Source organism: Theobroma cacao, chromosome 1, assembly GCF_000208745.1.
Source record: "Theobroma cacao cultivar B97-61/B2 chromosome 1, Criollo_cocoa_genome_V2, whole genome shotgun sequence".
NCBI classification, from domain to species: Eukaryota; Viridiplantae; Streptophyta; class Magnoliopsida; order Malvales; family Malvaceae; genus Theobroma; species Theobroma cacao.
The window spans coordinates 2,934,731-2,953,594 of NC_030850.1; the positions used below are offsets into that span (position 1 = coordinate 2,934,731).

The 18,864-nt window shown below is 34.5% G+C and overlaps 3 protein-coding genes across 3 annotated transcripts; 1 reads left to right on the plus strand and 2 right to left on the minus strand.

Annotated features, from left to right (window-relative positions):
* On the minus strand, window positions 1,539-6,401 carry LOC18611173 (polyadenylate-binding protein 4). The gene is made up of 9 exons (XM_007047279.2): window positions 5,923-6,401; window positions 4,609-4,727; window positions 3,832-4,488; window positions 3,632-3,709; window positions 3,444-3,533; window positions 3,072-3,209; window positions 2,405-2,566; window positions 2,070-2,273; window positions 1,539-1,976 (listed from the first exon to the last, which is right to left on the minus strand). Exons 1-9 carry the CDS (start codon window positions 6,206-6,208, stop codon window positions 1,731-1,733), a joined length of 1,980 nt encoding a protein of 659 aa, XP_007047341.2. The 5' UTR covers window positions 6,209-6,401; the 3' UTR covers window positions 1,539-1,730.
* Window positions 9,321-13,584, plus strand: LOC18611174 (CBS domain-containing protein CBSX1, chloroplastic). The gene is made up of 8 exons (XM_007047280.2): window positions 9,321-9,745; window positions 10,247-10,334; window positions 10,437-10,501; window positions 11,141-11,189; window positions 11,603-11,652; window positions 12,683-12,798; window positions 13,012-13,069; window positions 13,173-13,584. The coding sequence occupies exons 1-8, from the start codon at window positions 9,521-9,523 to the stop codon at window positions 13,245-13,247; spliced, it is 726 nt and encodes a 241-aa protein (XP_007047342.2). The 5' UTR covers window positions 9,321-9,520; the 3' UTR covers window positions 13,248-13,584.
* LOC18611175 (ethylene-responsive transcription factor ERF010) lies at window positions 14,637-15,889 on the minus strand. Its single transcript, XM_007047284.2, has one exon. It carries the CDS (start codon window positions 15,577-15,579, stop codon window positions 15,055-15,057), a length of 525 nt encoding a protein of 174 aa, XP_007047346.1. The 5' UTR covers window positions 15,580-15,889; the 3' UTR covers window positions 14,637-15,054.

Here is an 18,864-nt window from a genome sequence, read left to right on the forward strand (position 1 = left end):
GATGTTGCCTATCAACTCTTTAACAGTACAAAATAAAAATTTGTCACTTGCAAGAGATGAGAAGATGACAAATTAAAATTCAACCACTGAAAAATAGAAAAGAAAAAGAAAATCATGTCGGCAGAATGTTTTAAAGGCAAATTGTGGAGTCGAAAAGATGTTAGGTTCACAGCCGGCCTGCGCCCTACCTAAGCAGTTGTCTATACAATTTTAGGGGACGCAAAGATTGAACTACTCTAAAAGATTGGGTTCAGAACTTGGAAATCATAATTTAGGGAACATAGTTTTTAGGTTTAAGTTGCCAGAAGAAGTTAGCACTTGGCACCAAGTCAGTTAGAAATTAAGCAGGAGTTAAGCACCCTAAATTTCTTTGATTGAGAGGATAAGAGTTTTTCTAGTTGGTGAGTTGGCTTTAAACCCGTAGCTAGGTTGGTCCTCGTCAAACTCAGGTAGCCATCCGAATGGTACAATTTGGGGCTCATTTTCTTCCTAGGCTAGTCTATAAAATTGGAAGGATGCAGCCTAGCCACGCCCTATTTGAGCCTAAGTCTTAATTAAGAATTATTGTTCATGCTGTACCTTTGGTTACTGGCTAGACCACTAGGGTATAGGGCTGCGAACATGTTACGTGGGGTTGAGTACAACTTGTTCTGTACAAACTTTTAGATGGGCTCGGCTCGTTTTGCGGGCTTACAAATACATTGCAAGCTAAACCTTATCATAAGACTTCACTGGCTGTGGCTGTAGAACTAGAATCTAAGAGGAGATATTTGTCCTGAAGCTTGTCTGTCCCATCATTCCTTTGGTTGAGCTGGCCTGAGAACAACAAAGAGTCCCAATCTCTCATCAAACCAGGAATGATATGATCAGGGTTATCGGTTAAAATGTCATTAGACAACAGTTGATAAGGGGTATGTGGCCTGGCACTGGTAGTGATGCCATCATTATTACTATGTGTTTCCACTTCTCCATTAACTGAGTCAGACATTAGGGTCCTGCTTCATATAATGAATCATCTACAGCAGAAGATGATATGCCTTTTTATTTTGCATTATATCAAATGATTAAATCAGAAAAACTGATAGATTTTTCTGAATTTCTGACGCCTCATCCCTATTTGCATATATTAACCCAGCTATTTCGGCTCCCAGGCTTTAAACAAATGCAACCATTGGAAGGCAATGGGCTTGAAGAATTTTGGGCGGTGTTTAAACCTGGAATTCAACAGAGGCTCGCTCCATAGTCAGCAATGTTCAAGCTGGAAATCCAAGTTCAATTCGAACTGGATTCAAGTTTTAAGCTTGCACTAACATGCAGAATCGAGGATTTCTGTTCTCATGCTTCACATGAAGAGAGGGATGAGGATGCTAACAACGCAAAGAAACTAATAATGTAACGCGACGATCACTAACCAATGATACTAAAATGTCAATTCACATAAGGGCTTTAGACAAAGTGAAGTTGGCTTCTCTCCTCGTCAGAAAGCATTGCCTAGTACACAGTATAGACCGCCAGAGAAAATTAAGAACCACCCAAACTGATTTAAACTAGATCTCTTGCAAACTGAAATATGTCTAGATATAAAAGCAAAAAAACACAACTTAAAAATCCAAGTTCAATAAAATCCAGCTGACTCCAATTTATTGAGCAAATCCCTAACACAAAACAAAGCCACACTTAAAAACTTATTTGATGGATCAAATAGTTAAATGTATGCAACACCAGAGCCATTAGACAAGGTTGTCATTTAGAGACAATGAGGCCATCCGATCAGTTGTGCTATTGGCTTTCTGCTGTGGTGGACCAACATTCCTTAGAACTTCCATAGCCTCTGCAACTTTGGCTTTCAGAGCTTCTGGTGACTCAAGCAGGTGTAGAACCTCAGTCTGGTCCATCTCTAGAAGCATGCCTGTCACTTTTGCTGCATTCTCATGCTCCAGCTGGTCTACAAGTGGGTATAGATTTTCTCCCAGCAACTGCACCAAAAAAATTGTCAAAAGACAGCTAGACAAGTATGAATGCACAGTACAATTATCTGTCCATAAATGTGATAAAAGACAGACACTTACTGTCCTCTGCTGTTCAGGTGTTGCATTTGCAAGAGCAGTAGCCAGAGCCCCAGTTGTCATGGGCTGTGAAAATGCAGCATCTCTGAATGGCATTCCACCCACCTCATAAGGAACAGGAAGCATACCTCCAGGAACACCAGATATTGGAACATCAGGCATGTTGCGACCTGGGGGATAACGGTAGACACGCCCCTTAGGAAGCATCTGCAATCAGCATCAAGACAAATAAATCTTGGTAAGAATCTAATACAGGCCAAAAAAGGAAGGGTATGTTGAAACAGAGAAGTGAAAAAGAGAAACAATCAAGAATATCAAGATGCTAGATTTTCACCAACCTGTGGCTGCATGAAGGGAAGTGGCTGCTGTGTTTGTTGCATGGGGCCAGCTCCAGATCGCCTGCCTCCTGGGCGCTGATTCTGCTGTCCTGGCTGAACCATTGGCATGAAAAAGTTTGGCCTCATGCCAGGAACTAGTTGCTGCTGATACCCAAAACCAGGCTGATATAAATTACAGAAAAGTTATCAACTAATAGCATCCAAAAAAAACCCATAATGGACAACAGAATGAACAGTGACAAGTCTTGCAATAATATGAAGTAACAAAGAGTGGTCACAGCTCCCATAATAAAAGGACAGCAGAAGTTAAGAATTAGTGCCAGCAAAATCACAGATGAAATATGAATTGTCAACCAAAATTGCTTAAGAAACAAACTCAAACAGAAGTTAAGCTTGAAACCTCTCAAATTAAAAGAATTCCAATAAACTAATTAGTGAGTACATATTATACCAAACGTAAACCAAAGAATTTACTGATAGTAGTTCCTAAGGTTATAACTTAAGATCCTCCTAGTACCTCAGAATAAATAAACAGCACTTAACAAACATATATATGTGAACAAACTTCAACCTTAGAGAAGCAGAGAAAAATATTGAGATGCACCATAAAACTGAATAATCAACAGATATTGAGGGATGTAAACAACCAATAAGCAAGTTGTATTACTTGGGGAGTAATTATAGCAGGAGGGCCTTGACCATAGAATAGTTGTTGTCCAAGGCCTGCAGCACCAGGAGGATACATGGGCATCCGAGGGCCAACACCAGGTGCCATTGCACCAGGACGCATTTGAGAAAACTGTGCCTGTACAGAGAGCAAAAGAATATATATAAATACCATCCGTACCTTAAACCATACATAGCTTATGCTGATTTTAACTCAACATCCATCAACAAAACATAAAAACCTAGTCTCTTAAGTAAGCATCAATACCCAACAAAGACAAATCAGCTCAATGAGCTCATCAGATATTTGCACAATTATTTTATATGTCCGTGAGACCCAACAGTATGAGAAAGAAACTACTAATTTGAATACCTGCAACCTAGCTCTCCTTTCTTCTTTCCTTTGTGCAAGGGCAACATAAAGTGGTTTACTAACTACCATTTTGCCATTCATCCCCGCAAGCTACAACAGAGAACAAAAGTCAGGACATAAGAAAAAGGAAAAAGATATACTATTCAAAAACTTTTACTTGGGAAAATGAAAATAACAAAATATCTTACAGCTCGAGATGCTTCTTCAGAAGTTGAAAAGGCAATAAAGCCTGAGCCTCTACTTATACCATTAGGGTCACGCATAACCTGTTAAGCCCCAAAGAGAGGGGATAAAGAGAGAAAAGGAAGGGAAAATGAAGTAAAATATGGATAAGTTTTATGCTGCAAACTGAAAATGGAATTTACTAAGACGGAACCATGTTGTAAACCTTGCATGAAGTGATTGTACCAAATTCTGAGAACAGTTCCCTAAGCTTATCATCATCAATGCTATCATCTAGGTTTTTAACATACAAATTCAGTCCTTCAAATTTGTCTGCAGTTTCCTTTAAACTCTGCTCATACCGCCCCTTCAATTCCATCTCTCTTTCAGATTTCTTCTGAGCCTTCCCAACATACCATTCTTTATCATCAAACTTCTTTCCATTGAGAGAATCAACAGCTCGAGCAGCATCATCAGGATTTTCAAAGTTGACAAATCCAAAACATTTTGACTTACCATCTGCATCTCTCATGATCACAGCACTAGTTATAGGTCCATATTCACCAAATACATTCTTTAAATCCTCGTCAGTTGTTGATTCTGACAGATTCTTTACATAAACATTGTTAAACTTTGTCTTGTCTGCAGCAGACTCTCTTTCCTGTTTACGAAGGAAGGGTCCAACAAAAACTTGTTTGTCATTAAGTAGCATACCATTCAGCTTATCAATTGCATTTTTGGCAGACTCCTCAGTATCAAATTGCACAAACCCATATCCTTTAGACTGGCCAGAATGATCAGTAGCTATCTTGCAAGATAGAATATTCCCAAATGTAGAAAATGTGTCATGTAAAGCTTTGTTGTCAATTGTCTTGTCCAAATTCTATCAAGAAAAGGAGATAAAGAATTAAAATCAGAATCAATCAGAAGGGGTTCAACAAAAAGTATATGATATAAGAGGGTTCAAGAGAATATTATCAGAGGCATTGGAGAAGACAGGTACCTTGATAAATATATTTCCTGATCCACTTTTACGGACAGTAGGATCCCTGTTAGAATACATAATCCTAATTGGCTTGCCATTGATAGGAGTAAAATTCAGTACATCCAACGCCCGTGCCGCTGTTACGAAGAATGCACAGAAAGGTATCAGCAAATATGGATGCTCTGATAGTGAATTAAAAAATATAAATTTTTAGTACGAGATCAAAAGCAGCAGAGACAGTCATGTTGCCAATAATAGCTACAGTTGTTCATGCATTCATGCAGGTGCTCTCACCCAATGCAAGTGAAAAGGAATAGAAGGTCTAAAACTTCATTATTCAACTTACAGGATTGACAGAAAGAAATGCAAAAAATTGCTGTTTGGCAGTAAGCAAAGATTAGTGATGACGCCACAGATGCAATCAGGCAGAAACAATTTAACAACCAATACATATTAGAATTCTCCTCCCACAACCCCCTATCCAAAAAATAAAAAGACATAACAATGCTAACCCAATCTTCCTGCAATTATCCAACTAATCATTAGCTACTAACACATATACATTGATGAGTATGGCAATGTAGTAACCAACTGAATGACTTAAGCTCAAATCACTTCTAACAGCTAGTTCAGTTTATGAACGATAAAAGACAAATCTATTGGTAAATCTCAGTATTAAGCAAAATGCTTGCTTTTATGATGTCAGAAATGAAATTTTGCCAATCCTACATACTCTATATTAACATCATTCTAACTTAGTTGGACCAAGACAGCACAACAACTTCAGCAAAATATTTTTCAGGGACAAATGGACCTACTATTCTTTTCAATTTATCTTTTAGTTCCTACTCTTTCTTAAGTCTATCAAACACAATAAAAACTAAACTCAAAGAGATAATAGTCACTAGTAGCTATAACTGACCAATATCTTCTCAATGCAATGCAGCAACAGAAGATTATCCACATCTAAACTCAAAACTAAAACAGAACATTCTACACGACATTGCACCATAAGTTCATAACTCTAAACCCATGTTAAACTAATAAAAAGAGAACCTTTAGTTGTTACTTTTACTTCTTTTACCCCTTTTTTTTTGCTTTTGGAAGCAACTAGCAAAACCATTAGTTTGGATAAAATAAAATAACATCCATTTAAAAACAAAATCCATACATCTTAGTGATTCGTTCATTTTTAGTTAACTATCGTAATCTTGCTTCTTATACTTAAAAATGTAAAAAAAAAAATTACAAAGATGAAAAACAAATTATCCAAACAGGACAAAATAAGACCAATAGTAAAAAAGTGAAATAAAAGAGAAAGGCGAAGGTAACCTTCATGGGTGTTGCTGTAATTAACATAACCATAACCAAGAGAACGGCGGCTACTCAAGTCTTTGCAAACCCTAACCGAAACTACCGTTCCCACATGGCTAAAAAAATCATAAAGCTGAGATTCCGTTACACTCAGATCAAGATCCCCAACATACAACGACGTCGTCAAATTCACACCATTACCCGCCACCCCATTCACCACCTGCTGCTGCTGCTGTGCTGGCGGAGGCGGCGGCGACGTCACCACCACAGGAACCGCCTGACCCTGCACTTGTAACTGCGACATTACCTCCTTGCCTTTTTTTTTGTTTTTTCCTCTTTTTTCTTCGAAAATGGGAATGATAAACCAAAAAAAAACTGATAGTATTCTGGTTTTTGTTTTTTTTTTTTTTCGAGATAAAAATAAAAGGAGAAAGAAAGGGGAATTTTAATTTTTGGGCAGCACGGGCGGCACCGCACCGGAATTGTAAGAGAATGGGAGGTTATATAGTAGGGAAAGTTGGTCAAGGCGACAACTGTCTAACCCTAATTTTTTTTTTTTGATTGATGAGATTTCTGCCGTTGATTCTTTCTCCCTTTGTTGGGTCCCATTCTGATTCAATTTTCACGTGAGGTGCTTGACGTTTTCCGACCTTTTTGGGTAAAAGAGGGGAGATTGTCTACTATATAAATAAATTATAATATATACTATTGTCAGAGTCTTTTTCAATAATAAATAAATCTCAACCATGCAATTTAAATATTTTCTTTTAGCCAGAAATAAATTATCAACTTTTTTGCAAATATGTTGAAATTGATAGATATTATTGTGCAAGATTTGATCAAATTAGGAAAAATTGAAGAATAAAAGATTTCATATCAAAAAAGTGTTGCATATTCATTGAATTCTTTGTATTTATACATTTTATACTAACTCGGAGTGACTTATTACTAAAAATAGATAGGGATCAAGGAGCTGTTATGTAATTAAAGCTAATTTTCTTTTTCAAATGTATGTATCTTTCGTTCAAAGAATAAAGCTTGAGTTCTCTTTTTAAAAGAAATTAGATTTCTTCTTTGTAAAACAATATAAGGTTAATCTTCTAGTGATTCATTTCTTTCTAATTTAATTTTGGAAATAATTAATATCATTAATTATTAATTCCTTAAAAATACTTAAATAAAATATATAACTATTTTTTCTTAAATCTGAAGAGTTTCTATTTAAAAACAATATACTTATGGTAATTCATTTTACCGCGTTTTACTGAAAAATGAAAAGCAGTTAAGAAAAAAAATGATAAATACATATTTTTTTTATTCAACGAATTAAGTTTGATTTTTTTTAGAAAATAAAATGAAAAGCAGTTAAGAAAAAAAATTAATGATAAAAACATTTTTTTATTCAACAAAGTAAGTTTTATTTTTTTTAGAAAATAGACTTAATTTTTAAGAAACAAGATAAGAAAAACATCTTTCGGGTGATTTATTTATTTTCCAATTTAATTTTGTAAATAATTAGGTTTTCTTTTGTCCCATCCTCGCAATTAACTTTTATTTTCTTACAAATAATTAAATAATATATATAATAACTTTCTAAAGATGGAAAAGTTCCTCTTAAAAAACAATTTATTGATGGTAATTCATTTTATTGGAAAAAATTAAAATAAAAAAGGAAATAAAATTTCAAGAAAATATAAAAAAGGAAAACCAAAAAAAAAAACCGGAAATGAAATATTAGTGGAATAAAATCTCCATTCTCTTATATCACAGCAATTCTATATAAATTAAATAAGAAAGATCAAAAGTCACGACAAATTTCATTCAATAGTAACTAAAAGAATATGAAAAGTTTTTCAAATAAAAATGATTTTATATATTTTTTTTCTTTTTAACAATTTGTTTTCAAATCATTAATTAAATGGAATACGAAAATATTGAAATTGTTATAATAATGATTTGTGTCTTTTCTTCTCCCTAGAGTTTTAGCTAAATGCCTAAATCCAATGTTTAGTATAATATAAAACTAATTTATAATGTAATAACATTTTATAACTTTTTCTCTCATTGTCATTTATGAACACGCCGTTATTTAACAAAAAAAAAAACCTTTTTATATAAAATTAAATGTTAAATTATTTCATTCAAAAAATAATAAATTTTATATTTACACTTATTGTGTAAAAACCTAACTTTACACACATACATGTCTCTCTCTATATTTATATGTATAAATAAGTGATATATATGTATGGTTTTTCTGTCATATTTCATGTGATTGAGATTCGTACATGAGTTTATTTATCTCTCATGCAATTAAGAGGAGACATTGAAGAAAAATATTTAGATTAAGAACATAACACGTAACAATAACTTATAATCTATTAGCCTAAGTGTTCAAATTAAAATAGTGTTTAACATGTGAGCGTATTTTCTCGTGTATTTTTATAAAATTCAAAATTTAACTCATATATGTTTTATATTTTACGATATTAAATTTAAAATTTTATTATATGAATTAGGTTAAACATTATTTATTGTATCTTTTCGTGGCTTCGATTTTTTTACATGACATTTTATAACTTTTTTTTTTCAACTTTCATTCTTATAAAGAGATAGGCTTTTGATTTAATTTAATAAAAATACGAAAAAACCTTTAAATGTGAACAAATAGTTTAATTTATAATTATATACTTAAGATTCATCCAATTTTTTACTGATTTGAGATTTATGATATTCTAACATATTCAGGAACTCTTACATTGGTCCGAGTCTACATTAATCTTTGTATATTTCATGAGGTGCTACATCAATGAAAATTTGAGTTTATTTTAATATCAGTTGTTACCGGTCTATATTTTTAACTAAAAAATATACTTGATAAATAGTAAAAAGTTCATATTTATATATTTAAAATTCATCTTATTTTTTATTAACATGAGATCTATGTCATTATTTCAAAAAAATACAAAATATTTTATTTCTCTAAAACTCTTTATGTTGTTTTTTTTCTTTGCTCCAGTTATTTTATAAATTTTAAAGTTTACTTAAATTATATTTTTAAAATTTAAAATTACATAAGGTTGTGCTTAAATTTTGGCACATGACATTGGTGTTCTTCGTTTGGAATATGTATAGTCATCTTAATTTTTGATAAGTAAAGTTAACATTTTAACTTTAAATAGAAGTTATTTATATGATTCTAATCGAGACAAAAGAAACCACAGTGTTTTAGGAAAGCAAAACTTACAACCACGATCATTTTCAGGAAAGTTTTTCTATAAATGGTCTAAATATTAAATTAAATAATTATCAAAAATAGTAATTATGCACTATTTTTTTTATTTTATTTGGATGGAAATTGAATTATTAATTTACGCAAAAATTTTAACCGTTCCAGCAGCCGCTTCAAAATTTTCACCTTTGCCAAAATCGAAAGTCGAAATCAGCGTAAGTCGGTTACCTTGGCTTCGCTAATCACTATATCTCCACCTCAAAACAAATCCGTCACTCTTCTTTTCGCCCTCTTCGAATTCCCCAACTTTCCTCTCCAAAAGGCAAAAATATCCAAACACTGACCAGCCCACCGTCACTGAAGGGAAAAGGCGGATAGAAACAAATGGACTCAATTCTCCACACAGAATCCCTTTCTCTCACGCGCCTACGCGCCGCTTCCACTTCCACCTCCACCGCTACCATTCACCACATGCCTTGCCAACTCATCTTTCGTCCGGTCCACCGTCTCCTCCTTCCCATATCCGCCGTCACCGCCGGCTCTGGCTCTCGTAGGGCATCCACTTCCGTTGTCGCTGCTAACGGCACTCTCACCGCCAACTCCGTTTCGGTTTGTTACCTTATCTATTCGCTTTCAAATTTATCGCTTTTCTTTACTCTGCTTTTTGTTACATGAGAAATCTTTAGTTAATTTTACTTATAAGAATTAGCAAGCAATTTATTATTATTGTTTATTATTTATATATTTCTTGTTAATGTTTGGATGTCCATTTTTTGTCAATTTAGCTTAAATTAATACTGATTTTAGAACTGCTTTGAAGCCAAACAGCTCAGGCCTCAGGGAGAGTTTTTCAATTTATATGCATGGAATTTATGTGTCTGAGATTCATCTCAAATAGTGTAGTGTTAAATTCTAATGCTTCACGCAAATACATTAGATTGAATTTTTTCTATTGTTCCTGTATATTTTTATACACAACCGTTTGAATCATAAAATACTTTGATTCGATAGGGTTTAGCATTGGCCACAAGGGAAGATGGTTTGTATGGTCTTCAAACTTTATTCTCTATCTGTATATTAATTTCTTTTCTTTCTTTGTTGGTAATGCAGCCAAGAGGTGGAGTATATACGGTTGGGGATTTTATGACGAGGAAAGAGAATTTGCATGTGGTGAAGCCAACAACAACTGTTGATGAAGGTATTTGTTATGCTTAGTTTATATCTTATAATATGTTGTATTTTTGAAAATCTTTTTAAAAGTTCTAATGCATGGATCTTGTGCTTGTGCCAACACCAACAGCATTGGAAACTCTTGTTGAACACAGAATCACTGGTTTTCCTGTCATTGATGATGATTGGAAATTGGTATGTTATCTCACCCCTAATCTTGGTCATGAGTTCCTAATTGTATATTTTTTTGCTAATTATTAATTCTAAACTTTAAACTCTATACTATCATGATATTCTGACATTTCCTGATAAGTGGAATCCTAGTATTTGCATTGTCCCACTAGGCCCATGGCCCAAATGTGAATGTTGGCTTGGACCTTTGAACTTGTCAATGAAGGGTAGAATGCTACTCTTCAAGTCTGGAATTATAGTCATACACTCATACTTGAATCATTAGGTTTAAGCAAACACTAGAATGAAAAGATAGCAAATATTGACTGTAGTTATGCACATATATGTTCCTCCCTTTCTCCATCATTAAGACTTTAAGGTGAGTATATGATGGGTGAAGGAAAGATGGTCCTGCCTATATGATGACTTTCTTTGCCTAATCACATTATCTTTCTAAAACAACAACATTATTGCTTCCACATTCCGATGTCATAATGTCTCAAGTGTCAACATTTAGATGCCTTCTTTTTCCAATATACCATCATCCTTACTTTTGTGGTCAATTTCCGTTTTGCTTGTTTGGTCTGTAAATCTGCCTTATCTTGTTGACCTAGTATATTAAGTATTACTTTTGGAATAATTAGATGTTCTCTGATGCTGCAGGTTGGACTTGTTTCCGATTATGACTTGTTAGCATTGGACTCCATATCTGGTAAATAAAATTATCTAATGAATTTCACTGTGTCATTCATCTTTCTTTTAGTTGTTACTTATTATCTACTATCTATCTGTCTACTCAATATAATTCTGTACGGTTCTATTAGAAGTAAGCAACAATTTTTTACCTTGGTATGATCGAAAACTGCGGTTTTAATTGAGCATTGAATTTTTATTACTTCCCCTTCTTGTGGTTTTTAGGATTTTTATTTGTTAATAGTATAACATGGGCCAGTTTGTATTCGCTGAGATGCAAGTTTTCCTATGGCAATTCCATGCTAAGAATGCCATCACTTCTTTGTTCTTGCTAATGGCTGATAGAAAGTAGAGTAGGCATTGATTGTTATGAAACCAACTTATTTAATATGATTGCAATTTCTTACATCTTCTGACTCATTCTTCAACTAGGGCGACGGACTGAAAATGACATGTTTCCTGAAGTTGACAGCACTTGGAAAGTATGTGAAAACTGCTCTCTACTTGAAATAGATGCATCATTTTAGTGGAACAATGACCATTCTACATAGTTTTATATTATTCTTTTCCAAAGCTTTTATTCTTAACTGCCTCATCACTAACAGAGGTTTTTTTCAAAAAAGAAAAAAGAAAATTAAAGGGAATGGGGAAATAACAACTATTTCAAGGTTTGAAAAGTATAATGCCATAATATTTCTCAACCAAAAAAAAAAAGGAAAAGAGAAAGTGTATATTGCCGTAATAAGATGTATTCTTATTGTCTAGATCACTGAGAGAGTTGAGGTTGTTGCAATTGCTGTACCCTCCAATTCCTGTAAGATTCAGTAAAACTAAATTATCGGTGACAATGTCACCCAAAATATGGTGTCCATGGCCTTATCTTCATGGCTTCCTGAATTTTCATCAAACAATTTCCCCGCTGCTGCATATGTTGTTTATACGGCAGAAAGCTAAACCATCTTCGACATCTTTTCTTTGAGTAGTTCATGTTTTTTAATCCTCCAGATCATCATTCAGCTTTCATGCATGTAATTATCCTTTAAAATATTCAACTTTAGCCACTTGTATTGTATCTCATCTCATATCAAGCACAGAGAAGTTCACTTGCTAGACATGGGCATTTCTTTTGCATGAAGCTGCACCATACAAGTGTGAAATCTAGTGCTTGTTTTATATAATTGTTTTCTAATGCAAGTGGTACTTCGAGAATAAATCAAGAAGATGGGAAACTTTTTTGCAAATGAGAATATTTTCAATGAATTTTATTATATATTAACATGAAAAAATGTGCCCTTGTATTGAAAGATAAGTTCAAACTTAGTTCTCTGTGCTTATAGTGGTGCATAGCAATGTGGTGGATCAAAACAGATCTTTTCCATTTTGATGATATTTACTTTGAAGGTTGCATAACTTGGTTGTGTCTATTTCAGTCTGCTGCAACTGGCTCCAGAACTCATTTGTGTTTGTTGTTTAACTTTTACATTTCCAACTGAGGGGTCCTCGATTTTGCAGACTTTCCACGAGCTACAAAAGTTACTCAGTAAAACCAATGGCCAGCTGGTTGGTGATTTAATGACACCAGCTCCAGTAGTTGTACGAGAAACAACTAACCTCGAGGATGCTGCTAGGTCTATTAGACTTCTTCTGTCTTTTCTTTGGCTCATTGATTAACTCTCTAATATCGGCTTCTGTTTTTCATTTTTTGGTACAATAGGAAAGCATTTAGATTCAAATCTAAGATCTTCATCCAAATCCATATAATCCTACCACTTGCTCCAAGCCCAACACATCTTCACTGTATACATTGTAACGTAACTTCTAATTGGTTTATCAAATTTCAGATTATTGCTCGAGACAAAATATCGTCGACTTCCAGTTGTTGATGTTGAGGGTAAGCTGGTAAGTGAAAGAAAATTATAAACGATTTTTCCTCGGGTTTAAACTCTTTTTTGTTTGCTATGTTTTCTTCTGGTGTTTGCTAAGCTCAATTCCTTCTCCGAAGGTCGGTATCATCACAAGAGGAAATGTTGTGAGAGCTGCCCTTCAAATAAAGCGTGCTATTGAAGGCGAAGCATAACTCGAGAAACATCATTCAAGGAATTTTGAGGCATTCGATAGGGCAATGCAGGAATGAAATTTTCTCTGCTAGCCTTTCTCCATTTATCAAAGAAAAAGATTGGAAGGAAGGAGCTTACGTGCTTAATATATTCAATTTTGTCCTGCCTTTGTATAATATATATATCATTTACATTATTAACATTTATAATTCTATAACTGTTAATGTTAGTATCTGCTTTTAGAACATTGCATATAGATTTGGACATGAAATGATGTTGATAGAGTCGCAGGTTGTAGTTCACCTGTATGCTGTTGCAATTATAATAGAATCCGCTGCAGTTGGTTGTTGAACCGAATTTGCCAGCCGATGCTCAACTCGTTTTATCGTGGTTGTAACTACCCAGCGAACAACGGTTCTTATTTCCTACCAGTATTCTTGGTTTGGCAAATTGGCTATTCGAATTTTATAATGTAAAAAAATAAAAGAAAAATCAGCATTTCATCGGAGATTAATAGGAAGGAAGCAAAGTGTGAATACGTGGAAAAGCGATATGGGTTTTGGATTTTTGAATAATAGACGGCTATAAGGGCGTAAAGTGCTGTGGGCACTAAATATTCTGAATGACTGCAAGCAAACAATATTGCTTCCGCTGATTGTGGGGACTGAATAGAGTTTGTCCTGTCCTGTAGTACAAAGGTGTGGGCATGCAAGTTGTTAACTGAACACGAAGAAGAAAACAAGTCAAAAAACCTTTCATCAGATTGGTGTTTTCTTTAAAGCTGTTAAAAATGGTTGCTCGCATTGTTACGGAGGAGCGGCGATTTGACAACATGTTTTCAAAGTCTTCCCAAAGTTACTCCAGAAACAAAAACCAAAAAAAGAAAAGAAAAGAAGCATCCCCACAATCAAAAGTTGGACCCAACATCATGATGCACTAGCAGGACGGCAATCCCTTACTTTAGTCCCACATCCACAGTGGAGAACCAGAAAATACCTAACTCAAAAATCTTATCACTTTAGTAGTTATAACTTTAGTGGTTAGCACGGCCATTTGCACCAACTGCTGGGATGGGTAGGCCACTGCCTGTTCCCTCCCCCCTTCCCTCTTCCCTCTTCCCCACTCCCATCTCTTGTTTCAGTGAGAGAATTTTGAAAGCAAAATCCCTCCAACTTGCCCCCCCCTGTTCCATCCACTAACCACTAAAACATTAAAGACTTGGGAGAAACTTAAAACCCAAACTTTTTTTCATTTGTAAAACAAAATTTCCAACTTTTCTAAGATCATGTCCCATCGCTAAATCAAATTTTAGAATGCAAAAACCCTTAATTATAAGTCAAACCTTAAAACCCCAATTAAGAAAACAAACAATTAAAAAGCCACACGCACATAAAAAAAAAACAACCCAATAAAAGAAGTCAAGTAGTTAAGGATGAGAATTAGTAGAGCAAATATACAATTACCCTTTTTTTTTTTTACACTGGCCAAAACTTTTACCATCTAATCCCAAATATAAGAGAAAAATAAGGATAACAAAGGGGGTGCCTAAATAGAAAAACAAAAGGTTTTTCATTACACTAATAATTAATACAAAGGCTTCATCATTTCTTCAGCCGTCGCTTGGACTTACCTCCTCCCACACTATGGCGCACGTTAGCTAACGCCCACGGTGCATGTTAGCAACCGCCCTCCCTTCCCTTCCTTTCTCTAGCACAGCCGCCAAAAGAGAGAGAACCAAAAATTACAACTTTGTAATCATGGTCTTGATTAACAATCATAATAATTGGAGGGGCATGATTAAATCAACTTCTCTTTTTCATTTTTTTTCTACTTCCTTTCCCATTCACCATCCGAATCCTCCGGGTCGGGCATCTTGTTCAAGTCAACCCGCTGTAATAACCAGCCACTTGGCTTCAACTCATCGGCATAACTACGATTATAATTCTGATTAAGATTGTAATTATGACCATGATGAAGGTGGTGGTGGTGATGCTGAGCTGCCTCAAGAGCATCAACTCTAGCACCAACTTCAATAGCTTTTTTCCTTATAGAAGCCGCCGACAGATCGCCACCAAGTGAGCCGCCGCCAACTTTCTCTCCCGCCCAAAGGTCGGGAAAATTCAACCTAGCCGACGGTCCGCGTAGGTAAAAAACCGCCGTGTCATAAGCTCGCGCCGCCGCCACAGGGGTGGAGTAAGACCCTAACCAAATCCTCGACCGTTTATTCGGTTCCCTTATCTCAGCCACCCATTTCCCCCACTTTCTCATCCTTATCCCCTTGTACGGCCTTTCCGTAGATTTCCTCGCACTCTCTCTCGTAGCAACCACTCCTCCTCCTGTTCCATTTTCCATGGCTTTTTTATCGCAAAAATTCTATGTTTCTCAGCTATGGCTTGTGTGTCTTTTGCTTCAAAGGCTTTTGTTAGGACAAGGGAGGATTCGGAGGAGCTAGGAAAGGGAAGGGTTGAGTTTTTGAGATGGCATGTTAGTTCGGTTGTGTCAAGTGTTTAAGGGTACACGTTGAAATGTTTTTCCGAGACACAACAAAGGTATATGTGAGAAAGAAAGAGAGAGAAAGAGAAGGAAAACCAAAAAAAAAAAAAACTCAAAAAGAGAAAATCCAAATTCACCGACACAAATCTGTGAGAAGGGAGGGATGTGTTTTTTTATTTTTATTTTCTTTTCCTTTTAAATGTTATATAGGGAAAAAAAAAAAACAGGGCTTTGACGTAGATGCTTTAATCTTGGCTTGGGGGCGTTGTTTGGGCCTTCTTTAGGAAATTATAATAATTACTTCTAATTAAATTTTTTTTATAAATAGCCAAAACTTACGTATTCAGAATTCAAGATTTATTTATATAAATAAATAAGCAACTTACTTTTATTCCAAAACCTGACAAATTAAAATTTTAATTTTTTTTAAATATATATATATATATATATATGTAGTTTTATTATTTTATTATATAATTGGTTATAGTTATCAGGGTTTTCCTTGCAAATGATGATTGAAAAATATATTATATATTTTAAATACTTAGACTGAACAGGTGTCAATAGGGTGTTTGTCTAACTAGATTCATACTTTAATAGTTTAATCATAATTAAAGTGGAAAATAATTTAATTAGGGAAATAATTATGTATTTGGCAGGCGGTGATGGCCAGTCGTCGTTTTGTGGGCAAGTGAAGGCGGAATTCAAAGGTTAAAGAAAACATAAATAAATTGTCTTTTTGTTTTTCTCAAGCTTTTTAATTTCATAGATATTTAATTTAATTTAATTTGTGAGGAGGCAGCAAGAGCAAAGGGGTAGGTCGGTGGTCGGTGGATAGATACCGTTAGGAATTGACTTTCCTTCCACGCAATAACGATATGTCCTGGATGGGCACTTTTGTCCTTGCGGTATTTTGGTTTGTTATTATAAATTTGAGGATATTATTGGAAACTTTTTGATATTGTTGTGGCCCACCAACTAACAAAGAATGGGGCCATCGCCCTCGTTTGTCATATTAATGGACGGCTTAATTTAATAATGTACGGTTAACCATATAGAAAATACCAAATCATGTTGATAAATAAATACATGATGTGAATTACAGCAACTCATGTGGAATAGTACAGAATTTTTCTAGGTCTTATCTCTTATGTATAGGGCGTGAAAAAAAAAATTAAGGATTTAAATATTGAACCTCTGATGCCAACCATGATATGAAATTGATTATTTTAAAATTAAAATTATAAATTAATAAAAATGATTTTATTTCTCATTTACAAATTCTCTCCACATATTGACTTCAAATTAGCATGCATGATATGACAAAAGCTAAATGCATGGTTAATCTTCTTGTGCATGACAATTTTATCACAAACACCTTCGTTAGACTTGGAAAATTTAACCAATGACACAAACAAGTGTCTACTTGAAGTGAAGGATTTCATCAATAGGTGAGGAATGAAATGGAAATTTTTTTATATATTTTAATGGAAATAATTAACACAAACCATGCTTATGTAAAAAGAAAAAAAAAAGGAAGAAAGAAAAAGAAAACCCGAATATTTTGATGGGTTAGATAGTACTCTAAGCATGTGCAATGTCGATTAGGAATTAAATGGATGTAAAGAAGCAATTAGGGATGAGCAAGATCGAGAAAAAAAAAAAAGGAAGCAGTAGGTTGAAAATAAACATAATTTAACATAGCTAAGGAACATCCTATCTCTAATTTTCTACTATAGACTATGACTTTAAATCGAATAAAACAAAGAAAAAGAAGTGTTAGGTCTTCGTAGTTTTACCATTCCAAGTAGCTCGGATTAATAGTTGGAAAGAAACTCTTTTCTATTTTTTTGTTCTTCCATTCAAAAACATGACTTGCTGGTACTGATGCAAATTTGCCATTCCAAATTCTTGATTATCTAGTTGTAGAGATTTTAATATCAGTTAAAAAACCCCAATAATTCCAACTTTTTGCCATCTTGGGAACCCAAGTAGCCAACATTAAAAACTTGGGTGTTTTTCTTTTTTTATTTTTTGGCCATTGGCGGGGTGATTTGAGACAAAGATTATTATGCTTCTCAAGGAAGAGGGCAAACGAAAACGGCTAAGGCTGTCCTCGATGGGATTTGAGCCCACATGAGACCCCATCTCCAAATTTTACAGTTGCCGATGCCAGATTGCTAAGGGCACTAAGTAATAGCCAGCTTTGAGGGGGGCCTCGTAGTACTTGAATGTATAAATATATGCTCCCACTTGTTTTAAAATGGGGGAGCTGTCTTTGTTTTCAAGGTACATTGCTCTGTAAGACCCAATTAGATGTTTGCAATAAGTTTTGGTTGGGTTCATCTCTTTGCATTATTTATTTGTTTCCTAAATCCCCTAAAACCCCCATTTAACCTATTTGACAATATTGTCAGTACTGCTTCCTTTTTGCTATTTATGATTGCAAAATTCATGGAAAGGAAGCTCCAAGTTTTCTTGTTTTCATAATTATTTAGCAATGAGATAAGACAAGAGAGGTTGTAACGAAGAGAATTGTTTATAAATATTAAGAGGGATTATTATTATTTTTTTAATTTCCTCCCCAAATCCCCATTTGTCCGATATTATGGTAATCGAGCTTTGCCATGACGTGCTAACCTAGACGTCTCTTAGGGTTCTAATTAAAACAGACAAAGCCTAAATATTCTCTTGTAGATTTTTGTTTTCTGGTGGATGTTAGCTGTGAAGTGGGTGGCACATGTGTATTAGTAATATCCTATACCATCTTTTCAAGTTAGTAATTACTTTGAATAATGAATCCCAGCACTTGTATCAAAACAGATCGATTCAATTTTATGTCACGATATCAAATTGTTATTGACAAAATATTTGAATAAATTATATATTTGATTCTATTCCATGCAATAATCTCTCACAGTAGAGATTAACCTGTACTGTTTGAAGAAAAAGGTTAATGAGCATAACGTAGGCATGATGGCAGATTGGCGACCATGAAAAGTATTTGACAAATTCATGCATCGCTTGGCCGACCAAAGGGTTTTGTCTTTACCTGACCGATGGCCTTTGGCTGTCATTTTAAAGATGAATTTTACGTGATTGTTATCTTCTTTGTTGCAAGGAGGCGCCTTTCACTATTTTAAG